Genomic DNA, 16,976 nt, shown 5'->3' with positions numbered 1-16,976 from the left:
TATAGAGTCCTAGTGTCTTCCTTTCCTGGGAGTCAGGAAGTCTAGAAAATCCGGAGTCACCCCCTCTGAGAAGACTAGAATTCTGGGTGAAATATAATACTACTTAATTTATGATGCTAGCTTTAATTATATAATTAATATTAGAAGGACAACAGAGAGAAAAGGAAAAGGGAATCGAGAACCCAAATTCAAGCAAGTCAGCAGGTCTGAGGAAGGGGGTTATTGTCTTAGTATCCTAGTGGTTTGACTGCTGAATTCCATACAAGGAAAAGGATGATGATGTTAGGATGGTTCCATGCTGGGAGCTGGAGCCAAGACTTCCCCCTAGGAAGTCAGGACATTGGTTAAAGAGTAGTTGAGGGGAACACATTAGTAATGTAGCAGTAGCAAGCAATGCTATGTGTTTTAGCCCTCCCGTAGAAAAGGGCATATTTTTCTTGAGCGTTAGTAAACATAGGCTGATCATTGAAAAAATACGATGGTTTGAATTTATAGTACCTTGTTGCAGGATATTTGATCACTGTGAACCCCAAGATTGTGTTGTTTACTGGAGAAACCTGTTTCTAGTTGTGGCTCAGCCCTAGCACACACCTTCAATCCAAGAGCTTCTGCTTGAATATTGTTAACAGGATTAAACAAAGTCAACCATAGGCCAAGAGGCAGAGGAAGCAACCAGTTGGCCGGAAGCAAACATAAGATCACTAAGAAAGAGCCATAGAGAGAAAGAGGGAGTCCGGAGGACAGATAGACAGAGGCGCAGAAGTAGAAGTGAGGGACTTTGAACTTGAGGAGTCTTGTTTGAGGTGGGGAAGATGGCAGAGGAGGAAGGTGAGTTGGGTGCTTTCTCTGAGCTAGCGGGGTTTCACCCCAGCATCTGGCTTCCAGGTCTTAACAAATTTTGTGAAGAACAACAGTATTTGCAAGCAGAAGTCACATGACTCGGATGCTGCACCACAACAGGTGCTCAGCTTTGGCGTCTGTAGAAGCTCAGAAGCCCAGGCACGTCTAGAGAGATGAGCGCGCAGCTCAGCCCCTGCATGATTTCGGAGGCTAAAACCCTGATGAGCATAAGCAATCTAAGCTCCACTCTCCCCAAGTAAAAACAACCTACCAGGGCCTGGATTAGCAGAGTCAATAAATGGTGATACTATTTCTCCCAAGAATATGAAAACTGTGAGATAGGGCTCTATACTATAAGCTTACAAAGGGTGCATATGGAGGCCGAAAGTTGACAGAGGTGTCTTTCTCTGGCTCACCACTTTGTTTTTTGAAACAGGGTCTCTCAGTGAACCTAAGATCACTGATTATCTAGGCTAGCCATCAAGTTAGAAATCTACCTGTCATTGCCTCCCCAGCACTGGTTTTAGAAGCACCCATTGCCATGCTTGGCTTTTTATCATCATCATCATTGTTATTATTGTTTTTTTTTCATGCATGTTGGGGATGTGATCTCAGGTCCTCATACTACACAGCAAGCAGCTTACCAACTGAGCATGTCCCCAGACCCTGTCTCAAGTACTTCACTAGAAAGAAAGAACTGAACAGGCCAACTTCATTACAAGATAGAGTAGGGAGTTTAGGGAAGGAGGTGACCAAGATGGCATCAAGAAAAGCAGATAAACAGAGCAGATAGAGAAACATGATGGCAGACATGTTCAGAGCAGATAAAGAGTACTGGCAAAGAGAAACATGATGGCAGACATGTTAGGGTAAAGGCAGTCAACTTTGAGCCAGTACCTTGAATTCTCATACAATAGGGATAGTTTTCTAGAGAAGCATAATGTATAACAACTAGGGGGAAAGGGATAGGAAAAAGTTGATTATACTTAAATGATGAAAACGCAGAGTCAAAGGTTGAAAGCCCCTCTGGAATGGATGCCATGGCAACGCTAGTGCCGATGTCCACTCTATTTAGAAACAGACTGATCTGTACCCGAACACTAATAGAACAGAAATGGGGAGCACTGAGCACTGCCCACACATTCCACGAGGGCAGCAGACTCTGGACTCCACTCAGACAAGGGCAGCAGAGGAAGGAGATGACAGACGAGTGCCCTTCACACGTGATAAACTTCTGATGAACAGTACAAATCAGTGCGTTAAAAGGAGAGGCTAGTGAGCCAGCTAGGATCTGCAGAACTGTAAATAGGTATACAACTAAACATATACAACTAATAAATAGTGGATACATTTTTAAAGAACAATTATTTGGTGTACATATGCTTTTACCATTTATCACAGGTAAAAGAAAGTTTTGGGGATGGAAAGATGGCTCAGTGGTAAGAATGCATACTTGCCCCTGCAGAGGACTCAAGTTAGTTCCCAGAGCCCATGTTGGGTGGTTTACAGCTACTTATAAATCCAGTACCAGGGAATTCAACTCCCTCTTCTGGCCACTGCAGGCACCTGCACTCATAGGCACATACCCACACACAGATACATGCACAACACATCAAAAAAATCTTTATTTAAAAAATTCTTATTAATGAGATAGATCTGTTTGTTTATTTTTATATACAGATTCAAATCTTGCCAGAATATTTGATACTACGGGACATAGATTATCTTCAATGTTCTTCAGAGTTGTTTGGTATTTTTATTTTATTCCCATCAAGTCTGAAAGCCATGCTTTGCATAAATATGTAGCACAAAAATTACGGAAGTATGTTCAAGACCATTTCAAACTGTTGGAAATTCTTTTCTAATCCCAAGCTAAATAAAATTTATGCAGTATTTTAAAAATGAAATGTAATTCAGCAGCTGAAACAGCAACTTTAAAATCAAACATTCTCACTCTGTGATTCAGAGGTATGGTCACTTGGTACGCACATCCTTAGGAATTGCAGTGGGACAATCTTTCTTAACATCTTTCTTTTCCACAGCTAAACCATGTGTTTCTGTCAAAGCAGAGCCTTCGTATGTACAGCAGAGACACAACAGTAACATGCCACAGGCACACTTGTTTCAGGCTGTGCAGTCCAGTATGCACAGTACAGAGAGAGAGAGTGTGTGTGGTGTGTGTGTGTGTGTGTGGTGTGTGTGTGATATGTGTATGTGCAATGTGTGTGGTGTGTGTGGTGTTGTGTGTGTGTGTGTGTGTAGTGTGTGTTGTGTGTGTGGTGTATGGGTGTGTGTGGTATGGTGTGTGGGTGTGTGTGATGTGTGTGATATGTGTAAGTGCAATGTGTGTGATGTATGTGGTATGTGTGCGTAGTGTGTATGTGTATGTGTGGTGTGCATGAGTGGTGTGTGTGCGTGATGTGTATGGTGTATGTTTGTGTGTGGTGTGTGTGTATGTGTAACGTGTGTGTGGTGTATGGGGTGTGTGTGGTGTGGTGTGTGTGTATGTGTGTGTGGTGTGGTATGTGTGTATGATGTGTGTGGGGGGGTATGTGTGGTGTGTATGTGGGGGGTATGGGTTATGTGTGTGTGTGGTGTGGTGGTGATGTGTGTGTGTGTGTGTGTGTTCAGAACAGAGGCTGCAGCAGAGTCACATGATACAACACAGGAAGAAACACCTGGGAGTCATCACACATGTAACGTTAAGATTTGCTCAAGAACCCCCTTACTGTTTGTTGCCAGTGTCCTTCCCCACCCCATTTCCAGAATTACATTGAGTTCCATGACCCTAGATGTGCAGTTTAAAAAGTTGTGAGCAGAGTCATTTGAAACTAGACTTCCACTTAACGTTTGGAAGGCTTTGTTTTAGGGCCTGTGAAATGGTGTCGTAATAGGGCAGAGGCACCTGTCACACACTTGAACTTGACAGGACCCACGTGGTGAAAGGAAGTCACCAAGCCCTGCAAGTACACACACACACACACACACACACACACACACACACACACACTTTTTAAAATGGAAAGTTTTTTAAATAAACAGGCTATTTTCTTTTAAGCTTCTTGGAAGTGTCAATATGTTAGCCAAATATACAGACATTATGAGGCCAGGAGCCAGAGGAGCTCATTACTGGAAGGTGGTGAGCCTAGTCCTGAATGCTGTGGGGTGGTGACCCCAGCCCTGAGTGCTGCAAGGGGTGAGCTTGACCCTGAAGGTCATTTTCCCCCTGGAATGTTGATCCGTGTGCACAATGTGACTGAGAAGTTGAGCTGCAGTTTCAGAAGCTGAGGGTAGAGAGGCGAACATCAGACTGGAGACCTGGACCCCACATCCTCCAGGCTTATACCTCTGTCTAGGACCACAGACTAAGAAAGCTCAGAGTAAACTCGGACCCAGCACAGTGTTGGCTCCGAGGTTAAATCCACAAGACTTTCTGTGTACTAAGTTAGCCGTGGTCAGCCAGTGTGGGCTACCTGCACCTGGGAAAGCTGAACAGAAGACTCCATGAAGGAAGGTAGCAGTTCTGGAAACTCATTGTCTCTACGTGTAGCTTTGAAGAGAAAGCCTTCAACACACAGGGAGCAGTAACCAGCTCTACAGACAGTTGCAGTGGGTGACAATGAATACAGACCTCCCCAGAGCTCCTGAGATGTTTGCCAATGCTTCCCTGTCCCAAGGGCTCACTGCCTGAGAGCTAAGCCCATTTTAATTCACTGAACTGTACGCTTGCGCACGATGCGCTCTCCTACAGTGTGTTGTGTTTGATAATAAAGAAGATACATCTAATGTACAGTTGACATCGGTGAATTGCGGTGCAGGTATACAATATAATATAAGTAGATTGTGACTCAAAATGGCGAGTTAAGTATATCAGGGGCTAATTAAACAACATAAATAATTCAAAGTTGAAGAAAAGATATGTACAGTACTGAGGACAAAAAATGTATGTTATGATAGAGATGTGTGCATGTGTGGTCAAAATATGAAAACGCAAAATAAGCAACAGATTCTGGGTAGAGAGGACTTCCAGGAGTGGAGGAAACGCTGAAAGGGGGAGGTGCATACATCAAGTGTCCCATTCTCTCTGCTTTTCTGTACTGTTGAAGCCATCCATGCCACAAAAGAAGTGTTTGGGAGAAAACAGGGAGCTTTCGGACAGCTGTGCCTGCTTCTCTCTGTACCCTTTTGTAGTGAAAATCATACGCTTAGTTTTGTTTGATTGCGCAGTTCCCGTGACTCAGAAGCAATCCTGTGGTTTTGATGTTTAAGAGGCGTCTCATCCATTCTGTGACGTGTCCTTGTTGCAGCAGCAGACTCATTCCACACACAGAAATGTCCTTCTCGCAGTTTTATTTATGAAAAGCAGCTCGATTGCACTTTACACCCCGTTTTGAACTCCCAACCTGTAAATGATTGAAGCTCGTTTGGTGTAGATCATGTGAATTGAGTTTGGAAATGACCGGCCCCTTCTGTTTTGTTTTATTTAGGAACGGGATAAATTCTACTTGTCTCGTAGTGTTGTTCTGGAACTTCTCCAGGCCCTGAAGCTCAAGTCTCCTTTGCCAGACACGAACCTCCTGCTTCTTGTCCAGGTAGCCCCGTGCTGCATCTGCAGAGCTTCTCACCATGCGGCGTGTGTTGGGCAGAGGCTGGCGGCCTGGGGTGTGTGCTCGAGGATGGGTGCTCTACTATTCCTGTGCGCTTGGCACTTCTATTGGCTAAAAAAGACAGAAGAGGAGTCATCCTTTTATCCACCTGTGGACCTAGTTTTGAGAATGATAAAAATATAGAATAAAACAATATTTTGTCATCAAGAAAGTTGTTACTCAGGGCTGGAGAGATGCTCAGTGGTTTGCTCTTCCAATAGCACCCATATCTGGCTCGGTACAGCTCAAGGAGATCCGAGACACACGCACACACACGCGCGCGCGCACACACACACACACACACACACACACGTACACACAGCACACAGGAAAAGAAATTGGTAATTCATCAGTTGGCAGGCAGTTTTCTCAACAGTGTAGAGATGGGACTAAGGAAACCAAGACTGAGGTTGCAGGCTGAAGCTTCTGTGTGGTCTGATCAGCATGTTCAAGCCCTAGAATCTTCTCTATTCGTGAAGATGGGCCAGACCAGACACAGTCAACTGGCAGGAAGTGCTGAGTCCCTGGAAGATGAGAATTGGCTCCTTTGAGTCCATTGAGGCAGAGTGTTTGAAGGCAAGCACTGGAGAATTAATGACAATACTTATGTTTTTGGATACTGAGCTACATAGGAGAGGCCAAAGCCCTCTGTATCTATTGTCCTTAGCAGCATCATAGGCAGGTCCATTTAAACCTCCAAGATAGGCTGTGACTAGTGTCAGGAAAGAGACAGATGTAAGGAGAGTCCTTATTCCCTCCTGTATAGTGTGTAATCAGGGAAAAACTTACTGGTGACTGGTCCTTATACCCTGGTCACCAAGGACAAGTGTCTGCTTCGTATGTCAGGTAGCCAGAGACTGAATGATTTCAAACAATGCAGGCAGGAAACAAGCCTGAAGACCCTGGGTTCTCTCCATGGCACTAGACAATGTCCCTCTGTTTCCCCCAGTCTTGAGCACAGCATATCTGTGTGGCTGATCTTCTTGGGGTCTGTCACCTCACACTGTGACCATGGCGGACTACTTTCTATGAAGTACATGAGTCAACCCTAATAAGCGCTTATCACAAGACAGCAAAAGAACACTGGCAGGTTCAATTACCCAGTGCTTAAGGCAACCGTGAAAACAGTGATTACCGCATCACTGTTTGGTGGATAAATAACAAAAACAAATTTGTGCTAACAAGAAAGAAGGCTAAATGTGGCTTTTGAATGGTTGTCTGCCATTATAAATACGGCATTTTTAGTTTTTTTTTAAATCAAGTACTTGGGAGGCTGAGGCAAGAAGCACTGAGGAGTTAGAGGCTAGCCTCTCAAAATAATAAACTATATATATATACATTGAGTCATTAAGTTTAGAAATTATTCAGGTTGAAGAGGTGTTTAGGAAACTCTGATATCCTGCCCTGGAGGAATAGCTTTGTAAATAATATTTCATTTTTCTCTGGCAAAAAATTAAACATCATGGCATCTTGAAGTAACTCATCTATACAGTTAGAATAAATCATTCTAGTTATTAGTGAGACAAATCAAAGTAAGGTGTAGCTTAAAGCCAATGTAGCTTTCGTCACCACCCTGGGGTCCTACCCCAGATGAGGTAGGACTAGGTGGATAACTTTGTCCAAATGCAACAGTTACATTCTTCCCACAGGTAGGACATACCTTAATTGTGTTCCTGTTAGATGGCAATATCAGAGACCCCTGTGTAGTTGGGCTGTCCTTTGGGTTGCCAACCAGCTCCCAAATGAAGACATGGAGACTCATTAATTGTGAATGTTAGGCCTTAGCTTAGGCTTGTCCCACTAGCTACTTTAGCTTAATCTGTTTCTTTTCATCTGTGTTTTGCCTCTGGACTTTTAACCCCTTTTTCATTCTGTATGTTCTATTTTACTGCTTCCTCTGTGTCTGTCTGTCTGGCCACTGGCATCTCCCTGGGTTATCTTTTTCTCCCCCTCCCCATTCTAAATTCCTGCTTACTCTCCCTGCCCAGAAATCCCATATATACCTCCTTCCTTGCTATTGTCTAGTTAGCTTTTTTATTTGACCAATCAGGTGCCTTAGGCAAGCAAGGTAAAACAGCAGCACATCTTTACATAATTAAACAAGTGCAACACATCTTTACATAGTTAAACAAATATTCTGGAACATAAACAAATGCAGCATATCTTTGCATAGTTAAATAAATATTCCAAAACACCCCTACCCAACAGTGAACACTTGCCTGCTTCCAAAGCAGTCACAGTGCTGGTATATCCCACAATTCTTAGAAAAATTCTTCCTTGCTGGTGGCATCCTGGGACACCCTCTCCCCCCATATTGTGGATGTTTGATGCGTGAAAGATAGGTCCTTATATTTGAGGATTAAAGGAAAGTTTCCATGGTAGAACAATAACTTATTAAAAGTCACTGGAAAGACTAACTTCAAGTCCTAGCTGGGTAGAGAGTAGATGCTCTGTTAATCTGCATGCACTCCTCCCACGCCGTGGGAAACCTGCACATCCAAGTGCTGTGGGATCATGTCGGTAAAAGCTTCTCTTTTAAAAATAGGTCAGCTGGGGGCTGAGAACGAAGGTATGGCTGCTGTTTTTAGTTCATACCGCCAAGCGAGTTGTTAATGCTAGCTAAGTTACTAATAACCTTCCCTATGGGAGGGAGGAGACATAGACATACTATTTTGGGTATCCTTTTGGTAACGATGAATTTAGTAATGATGCATAATTAATGGCGCTCTTCTTTGTGTCCTTTTGTTCTTATGGAGGGGTGCACATTTCAGTGGTGTGTTCCTTTCTGAAAGCATAGAATTCTCTTGGTTTTGTTTTTGGACTTTCATTTTTGAGATTAATATAACTACATCATTTCTCCCTTCCCTTTCCCTCCAAAGTCTCTCATACACCCCTCCTTGCTCTCTTTCAAATTCGTGGTCTCTTTTTCCATTCATTCTTTTTTTGGGGGGGTTTACGAGACAGGGTTTCTCTGTATTGTTTTGGAGGCTGTCGGTCCAGCCTGGCCTCAAACGCACAGAGATCTGCCTGCCTCTGCCTCCCGAGTGCTGGGATTAAAGGCGTGCGCCACCACCGCCCGGCTCCATTCATTCTTGTTACATGAAAGTATAGAGTTTTTGCATTGGTTCCCCTGATTTTAGTTGTATCTAGAGCTTTGCACAGTTCCAGACAGTCACGGGAGGGCTTTGCCAGTTTGTGGTTGGCAGCTGTAATAAAATAACAGATTGGCTGAGTCCGTTAGTTGTTCATGTTCTGTAAAAATACCCTGGACTGAAGCACACTGGTAATGGTGCCTGGGTTTTTAGAGGACTGTACACTTTCACCCCCTTTGCGGCTAAGTCGCCTTTTTATTTTGACTTGTATGAGTCATGGCAGTTTTGAATCTGAGCCCGCTCTGTGGCAGGTATCTAAAAGCAGGTCCCAGTGGTCACATTTGTGCTTCTGTGTTACCCTTCCTTGCTCGGTGGCCACTAGGCCATACAAGGGCATTTTGAGGGCTGGGACTTTCTGTTGTCCTGAGAGGCCACTCCAAACACCCTTTATGTCACACGTTTGGCTTGGCTCCATCTTCCCGTGGCTTCTTTGCCATGGTCCCTTTTTATTGAAAGGATGGACGTTAATGCCAGTGTTCTGACAAGTTTAGGACTTAACTGTAGCTTATCCGTCTCAGGTTGCAGACTTTGAAAAAGTCATCTTTTGGGAAAACACGCAGCATCTGCCAGGAGTTGGGTTGGGAGTACTTACTTCTACACTCTGCTATTCTGTTAGATGTTACCCTAAGCAAGCTATCACATGTCACTGTGTCTTTTTGTGTACAGGTTTTGGCAAAAGTTAAAGGCTTTCAGGTGTTCAAACCTGACTCAGGACTTTTCTGTATGCAGCACTAGAAATGAACACGATAGGTAGCAAATGAAGCAATACCAGGCTCCTCGTGCACTCCTGTCATGAACCCTCAGCACAGCTCTTCACCGCCTTGCCCCCCCTACTCAGTCGTGTCCCCCCCCCACCCCGCCCCCTGCTTGGTATGAAAGTTAAGTTCCTTTCATGAATGGCTGCACCTCCCAGGCTCGAACTACAGTGTCAGTGAGCCCTTAGGCTGAGAAGGTCATTGACTTAGAGCCCCGCCTTCTTAACTAAAACCTGCTGCCAATCAACAGGCTCAGATTTGGACCCCTGAGTAGTTTGCCCAAATGTTGGTTTCCATTCCATTGTCCCACACATTCTCAGCAGGCCTCCCCGAGCTTTCCTGTTTGACCCTGACTGCTGTTTCTTCTTCAGGCTTAACCGGATGTAGCTTGTCTTGAGCCAGCAGGTTCCTCACACCTTCCCAATGGGTGGAAGGAGAGGCTTTTGGTCAAAACCTCCTCGGAGCCTCTGAATGCAGCAAACAACAGATTCCAAAGTTGCTAGGATAGCTGGCCAGAGGCCAAGAAGAGAAATCAAACAGAAGTTAATTACTCAGCAATCTCTGGGCTTCCTTTAACTCCCACTCCCCCCCCCAAAAAAACATAAATAGCCAAATGTTAGATTAAGTAGAAAACACCTGTCAAGGTCTATAATGAAAATGAATTAAATTATAATCTGACAAGTCCATCCTCATCATGATTGTAAATCATAATTGATTGATTGGTTCATAAACCTTCCTGGACTTCTCTGGGACAGCAGGGTAATTGTTCCTGAGAGGGTCAGGTCAGGTTTGTGCTTGTGGAGAGCTCCCAGCAGATTGAGAAGCAAGTGACAAGTCACTGCAGTCTGAGGTGATGGCCGCTTAGATCCAGTGTGTAGAAAGCCCTGTGGGTGCTCAGGGCAGGACTCGGGCACCCAGCACGAGGGAGAGAGTATGGATGAGGTGGAGAGAGGAAGATGGACACTGAGGGTCGGTCCTTGGAGGGGAAGAAACAGGGCGCTCACTCCGACACCCATTGTTTTTCTGTTTTCACTCTGAATTGTGCTGTCATGATGCATGTCATGAAAGTTCAGGAGTGTGTGCCAACAGCTGTCAGACACTACAGGATAGACTGGGCGCTTTTAGAGCTCTAAGAGCTCCCCACCCCCACGCTTTCTCCCTTTACTCAATCCTGGGTTTCTGCCTAAAATTAGCATACACATATTCATGCTGTTTATAAACTGATAGGAATGTACCATCATGATTAGTAAATCTGGTATTTGGGGGGGTGCATAATAAAATAAGAATGAATTTAAATCCTGTGAGCAAGACTATAAGTTAGTGATGACTGCCCAAGTACTCAAAAATAATTCACCTTACAATTTTTTTTATTAGTTTATTTGTGCGGATGCTGGGACCAAACTAGCTGAGTCCACCATCCTGAGCAAGCAGATGATAGCCTCCGTGCCTGGGGTAAGTCCTGGCCGAGTTTCTGGTCTGTGCTTTCCTATTTCAATGAACAGTGTTTAGGAATGTAGGCCTTAAGACTGGGGCCTGAGTTTGAGACTTGGCATTTACTAGTGGTGACTTTGGGGTAAAGTGGCTCCCCGCTTTTCTGTCACCCCTGGAATGAGATGCAACAGGGTCTCATGTATACTGAGAACTGACTGAGATACTACACGTTAAACATTGTGCAGAGTAAATGTTGTTTATTAATGCCAGACATGGTGGCTCATATAGCAAGTGACAGATCAGAGGGGGCTCCATACAATGCCCCCCAGAAACAGCAGCAGCAGAATAATATTAACAAACATAATCTATGGGTGTTTTGTTTCAGTATGCTGCTTTGGTAACTGAGATGCAGCTAACATCTTTATTCTTAAAACTGAGTCCATACTTCAAACTCTTTATGATAGATGTTCATGGTGGGGGAGAACTGTTGCATCATTTTTAAGGGACTTTTGACAGTTGCCAGTATAATATGAGAAGGGGTGGGATCAAGTTTCATTTCATAGTAGCTCAGCACACAGAAATATGGTTTTTTTTTTCCCATGAAGTTTGCATGGGCATCCCGACTAGTCAGGGGATGGCAACTACCTCAGAGGTAGGCTCCTCTATGATCAACTGGTAAGGTCAGGGAAACAGAAGCAAGTCCAAACATGGGCGGCTTTCCTGGCCAGTCTAGACTCCCTGTCACTTCTGCCTGCCTTACACAAGGACAGGGGTACAGGAGAGGGTGGGAATGCTGTCCAGTCATGCGCTGATGAGGAAGAGTGAATCTGGGCAGGTGGCAGCTCCGCACACTCTCTGCCTGTGTGGATTGACTCCTTAGAGGATTATACTTGCTACCTCTGTGCTTGAGAAAAAAACGTACCCCTGCTCTGCAAAAGGTTTGACAGAACCAATGAAAAGAAGGCAGATCTAGCAACAGTGACAACAAAGTAATAGTTACAGGACCCTCCAGAGCCCTTTCCAGTGACACAAATGAGGCCATTCAAAAGACACCTTTTTTAAAGATTTATTTTTACTATTTTGTGCACATGGTTTGTCTGCACGTATAGCTAAGTATCACATGCATGCTTAGTCTCCAAGGAGGTGGTGAGACTCTATGTGGGTGCTGGGAATGGAACCCGGGTCCTTGGCAACAGCATGTGCTCTTAACCACTGAGTCAACTGTCCAGCCCCAAAAGGCATCTGTTACTTTCACCTGCCACCAATGAATGATACGTAAGCAAATTCAAGTACAGTAATAATAAAATATAAAATATCTAAAATACAAAAGTAAAATGGTTAATAAGCAGAAGTTTAATCTTTCTCTTAAAAAATAGAACCTTAAGGTTTGATTGACATGCAGGAGGCGGTACATCTGTGATGTATGAAACCGATGGATTTGGAGCCCTCACCACAGCATGTGCGTGTGCATCGTCTCTACAGGACCTCACTGTTAGAATCCCAATTTACACAAGAGCCGCTCTCAGTGCAAAGTCTTAAAATGCGCCGGCATTGCTGGCGGTGGGCACTATTGTCACCCAGTGGCACTGTGTTGGAGCCTTGTCCCCATTGGCAAATGCCTCCCGTTCTGCCCTCCTGAGCAGGTTCTTGATTACTAAACTCACTGGCGGGAAAGGGCAAGTGATGTTCTGACAAGCTCCTGGCGGGGGTGAAGCCAACCTTGGGGACAGTTTAACTTCTAGAAATGTGTCTGAGAAAACCAAAGGGCCCTAGATATGTTATAACCTAGTGGAACTTTTGAGGTATCATTTACAAATAACAAAAACATGAAACCAGGGGAATGCCCAACTGTTTACTTGAAGTTAGGTCCGCCCAGAAGGTAGACTTCTATGTGGATATCAAGCAAAGACTTCAGAGAACATTACTGCATCAGGAAATGCTTGTGATGCGTTTAGCTGAAGGACTATGGAGCTAAGGCCATGTCAGTCTTCCAACAGTTCCGAGTGTGTTAGGTGCCCTCAGCAGAGTGTTGGAAAGGAAATGTGAGCAGTGGCTTTCTCAGAAGAAACAAGCAGGGTCTAGGATGATGGGCTTTTAAATTGTTCCTCCTGATACTTCGCATTTTTCACCTTTCTACAATGAACTCGTGCTGTTTTTAAAATATAAGAAATACGGCCCTTAAACCAGATGGACTTAGAAGATCTGGGTGTGGCTAATTTCAGCTCACAAGCTTGAGGTTAGTGAGGATCCTTTGTTACTAGTTTCCTGTCAGATCAAGACAGATCCCTCTGAAACAGAGTATGGCCCCTTGGTCTATCTTTTTCTGGTGATGCATCTAAAGTTTTACAAAGGAAAGGGGGCTTGGAAATTACCAACTTGTGCTTTTAAAGTATAGATGGCTCCCCAATATTTTTCCAAGCCTCAGGTGGATTTTAAGGCTGGATATAGTTGCTGCCTGGCACTGGAACGGACTAACTGTGCAATGGTAAATATTGAATAATGTTCCTAGTGATTCTTTTCAGTGACATTTGCCTAGTTGAACTGGTATAAAATATCGCCTATGAAAGAAACAAATCCCTTTCAAGAAATTCAAGAGCAGAGTCTCCACTCCTATTTGCATGATACATGAAAGGTCAGAGTGAGGAATAAATCGAGGGTGGGGGAATCCTGTTTTTGCATTGAAGGATTCATATTGCAAAGCCGAGGCATAATACCCTTTTATAATTCCTTCACTGGATTTAAATTAAAAGGAGAAAACCTTACAACATGTGAAACGTTTGAAAACACTGACAGACTGGCCGCTGACCTTATTTTATTATTTGTTATCCTGTCAGAGGAATTGACAAGCGGAACATTCTAGAAGAGGGGAGGTGATACAGTTCAGCGCTGTGCAGATTTACATGAATATGGGGAAATGCAAGTCTCTGGGTGAGCTAGCTAAGTCTGTAATGTTCCAGATTTCCCTAAAGGAAGCCCAGAGAGGCCTTTAGCAGGGTATTCATGGGGCTTCAAAGACTGCCTGCCTTTGATCCGCATTGGTTCCCTGCCATGTGGGTTCTCTCGCAGGCACAGCTTTGATGCAGCAAGCCTGTCCATCCACTTTCCTCTGCTTCGCTCTGAACCCAGAGACCAGGTCCCAGCCAGGCCATAACCCGCCGCACAGCGTGCTTTTTCGTTCCTTTTGAAACTGACCAAACACACTTGAAGTCCGTCTCACTTCTTTCTTCTAGCGGGCTAGCCTAGAAAGAACTCAAAATGAATGCAAATGTCTATTTAATAAGACACTGACTGTGCATCACATGAAGTCAGACCGTGACTTGATTTGAAAAGAACTTTTGACTCTGCAAACAGGATAGGATATGTGTACAGTGCAGGTAAAAAAATGAGTATATTAGTGTTAATCTTGATGGTGCACATCTCATCCTGTGCACCCAAGACTTCCCTGGAGGCTCTAGTAGCATCAGTTAGGCCGACTCTTGTGTTTATACCAGTTTTAAAGCAAGCAAGCATCACTTCAATTCCTGGTGGGAACAGTCACTAATTTCATTTGTTTTGGGCCTTCTGGTTTCTTTGGTCTCTACCATAAACTTATAAACCGGTTTAGTACTGAAGGTAGCAGTAGGGGAGAGACAGAGGATGACGCAGCTTTAGAGCGACATTGCGGTGCCAGTGAGGAGCTGTGGCTGAGCCGTGTCCCTGTGTTTCAGTGTGGGACGGCAGCGATGGAGTGCATTCGGCAGTACGTCAGTGAAGTCCTGGACTTCATGGCAGACATGCACACCCTAACCAAGCTCAAGGTAAGCTGGCGTCCGCCTGCTCTCCCCTCAGGGTTTAAAACTCAGAGTTTCCCGAGAATGATGTAGACCCACCAGGGAATTTGTTGCTCCTTACAGAAGCAGCTGCAGCACTGTGGAATGAGCCCGTTTCTTGGGGAGTTTGAAGAATTGGGGTCCAGTAGTTCTGCAAAATAAAAAAAAGGAGGGTCCCAGGGCAGCAGCTTTTCGTGCAGTTTTTAAAATACTTACTCCATTCTGACAGTGTCCATATTCAACACAAGTCCCATTAAAAACGTAGAAACTGAGGCTTGAGCCATGTAGACCTGATGTCAAGGTTACACTCCTCCGGAACGGCGATGTCAGGGTTGAACCCCAGGCTGCTATGAGCCCTGGTGGATTCCCCTTCTACACAGCCAGAGCTACTGTGATACCTACAGTTCTGTTTCCTCCTCTGCCAAGGGAGCCCGCAGGCTCCTCCCTTGTCTAATGTGCTCAAGATGGATACAAAACAACACAGGAAGACTGTGGTCCATTACAGGAGCTCAAGCCAGCTATTGTTTGTATCCACTTTGAAGCTGTCTCTTTAAGAAAATAACGAAGGGGACAGAACAAAATTCAATTTACATATGAGCAAAGCCTCAGTGCATTTGTTGAGTTTATTGTTTGTTCGGGGTTGTGGTGGTGGGGTAAGGGGTGTGGCGGGGGAGGGGTGTGGTGGGGTGAGGGTGTGGTGGGGGAGGGTGTGGTGGGGTAAGGGGTGTGGCGGGGAGGGGTGTGGTGGGGGAGGGGTGTGGTGGGGTGAGGGTGTGGTGGGGTATAGTGAGGTAAGGGGTGTGGTGGGGTGAGGGGTATGGTGGGGTGAGGGGTGTGGTGCGGGAGGGGTGTGGTGGGGTGAGGGTGTGGTGAGGGGTGTGGTGAGGTGAGGTGTGGTGAGGTGTGGTGAGGGTGTGGTGGGGTGGGGTGAGGTGTGGTGAGGTGTGGTGAGGGTGTGGCGGGGTGTGGTGGGGTGGGGTGTGGTGAGGTGGTAAGGGGTGTGGTGGGGTGAGGGTGAGGTGAGGTGGGGTGAGGGTGTGGCGGGGTGAGGGTGTGGCGGGGTGTGGTGAGGTGAGGTAAGGGGTGTGGTGTGGCGGGGGAGGGGTGTGGTTGTGGATGGACGACTGATGCAGGTGCCTCTCTAGTCTGACAGAACTGAGGAGGGCTGTGGACACGGGCAGATGATTAGCTGAGCGTGGTCCAGAGAGTGGCACTGCTTGATTGACCTTGTGACAATCAGGAGACCACCAGCTGAGCGCAGGGCTTCCTCACTAGGCACCGTCTGCATTCTGCTCAGGCAGCCAGGGCGTTTCTTGTTACAGTCACGGGGAGAACAGCAGAGACAAGGGGGCAGAAAGCACCTGCCGAAACCCAGGCATTTGGGAGTGAGCGCCCTGTCCTTTAGTCATAATCTGTCACCAGTCACTGACTCTAGTTACAGGAACCTAAATGGCTTTGGTACAAAAAGAAGAGGTAACAAAAACTGTCACAACATTTTGAGCTTGTTTTACAGAAACTTCTGAAAAAATATTCACAAGCATCAGCGATAGTTGAAAAGTTTATACAATCCAACCCTTTGACCGTTAATTCATATTAGAGAGCAGATAAAAACCCTCAAGTAGCTACAAGGTTTGGTACGGGAGCTTTCAAGAGGGGTGGTCAGACGGACTCCTGGGAAGCAAGGAATCTAATAGAAACTCCTTAGGGCCCCTGAAGAGGGTATTCAGAGCCCACATCGCCCAAGTGGGGTTCCTCTCTGAGGATGGAGGGTCTGTCACAGCAGGAGCATGCAACCAGGGTCTCTGATTCACAGGCAGGAGGCAGGGAAGGAGGGGGTGGGGTGACCGCCAATGCCCCCTTTGTTGTAGTCTCTATTCCCAGATGAAGGCTCCTGGCACTGGGAAGTCTGTTATCTGGGGCTCTGGACAATGTCTCGTAGGTGACCGTGTCTATAGAAGAGAACAGCTGTAGGGAACTGTGGTCAGAGCAGCAGCTGGATTCCAACACTGCTTCCTTAAGTGCCAACTGGCTTATCCATGGTCATCGGCTACTAGAACCTATGTCTCAAGTCCCTGAGCAAAAGAAACCTTCAAAATTAATTTAGCAAATATGTACTCAGTGTCTGAATTATATTTAACACTATTATAGGCATCAGGATTACACTGGTGGGCAAACACAAGATACAGACACACTAGCTGTCCTCGGCCAGGGTTTCTGAATATTTTGCATAAGCTGAAATAAAGCTGTGGTTTTCACAATTGCTATAAAGAAGCAGTAGACAGTGGCATGGACCTGGCTGGGAGGCTCAGGGAAGGCAGTCGAAGGAAAGTGATACTTGAGCTA

The 16,976-nt window shown here is 45.4% G+C and overlaps 1 protein-coding gene across 14 annotated transcripts in view; it reads left to right on the top strand.

Annotated features, from left to right (window-relative positions):
* Positions 1–16,976, top strand: part of Unc79 (unc-79 homolog, NALCN channel complex subunit) — a 234,441-nt gene that overhangs the window by 193,597 nt on the left and 23,868 nt on the right. For all 14 annotated transcript variants that reach the window (XR_005876171.1, XM_040742598.1, XM_013112205.3 and 11 more), the window contains 3 exons: positions 5,328–5,432; positions 10,768–10,845; positions 14,532–14,621. Coding sequence is in view for 13 of the 14 variants with exons in the window: in XM_040742598.1 (XP_040598532.1) it covers positions 5,328–5,432; positions 10,768–10,845; positions 14,532–14,621 (273 nt within the window). In the remaining variant the exon portion in view is untranslated. The remainder of the gene's footprint in view (positions 1–5,327; positions 5,433–10,767; positions 10,846–14,531; positions 14,622–16,976) is intronic.

The sequence above is a fragment of the Mesocricetus auratus genome, unplaced genomic scaffold (assembly GCF_017639785.1).
Source record: "Mesocricetus auratus isolate SY011 unplaced genomic scaffold, BCM_Maur_2.0 Super-Scaffold_15014, whole genome shotgun sequence".
Classification (NCBI taxonomy): Eukaryota; Metazoa; Chordata; class Mammalia; order Rodentia; family Cricetidae; genus Mesocricetus; species Mesocricetus auratus.
Note: the sequence above shows the minus strand (reverse complement) of the source record. Positions and strands in the feature narration are given on the sequence as shown.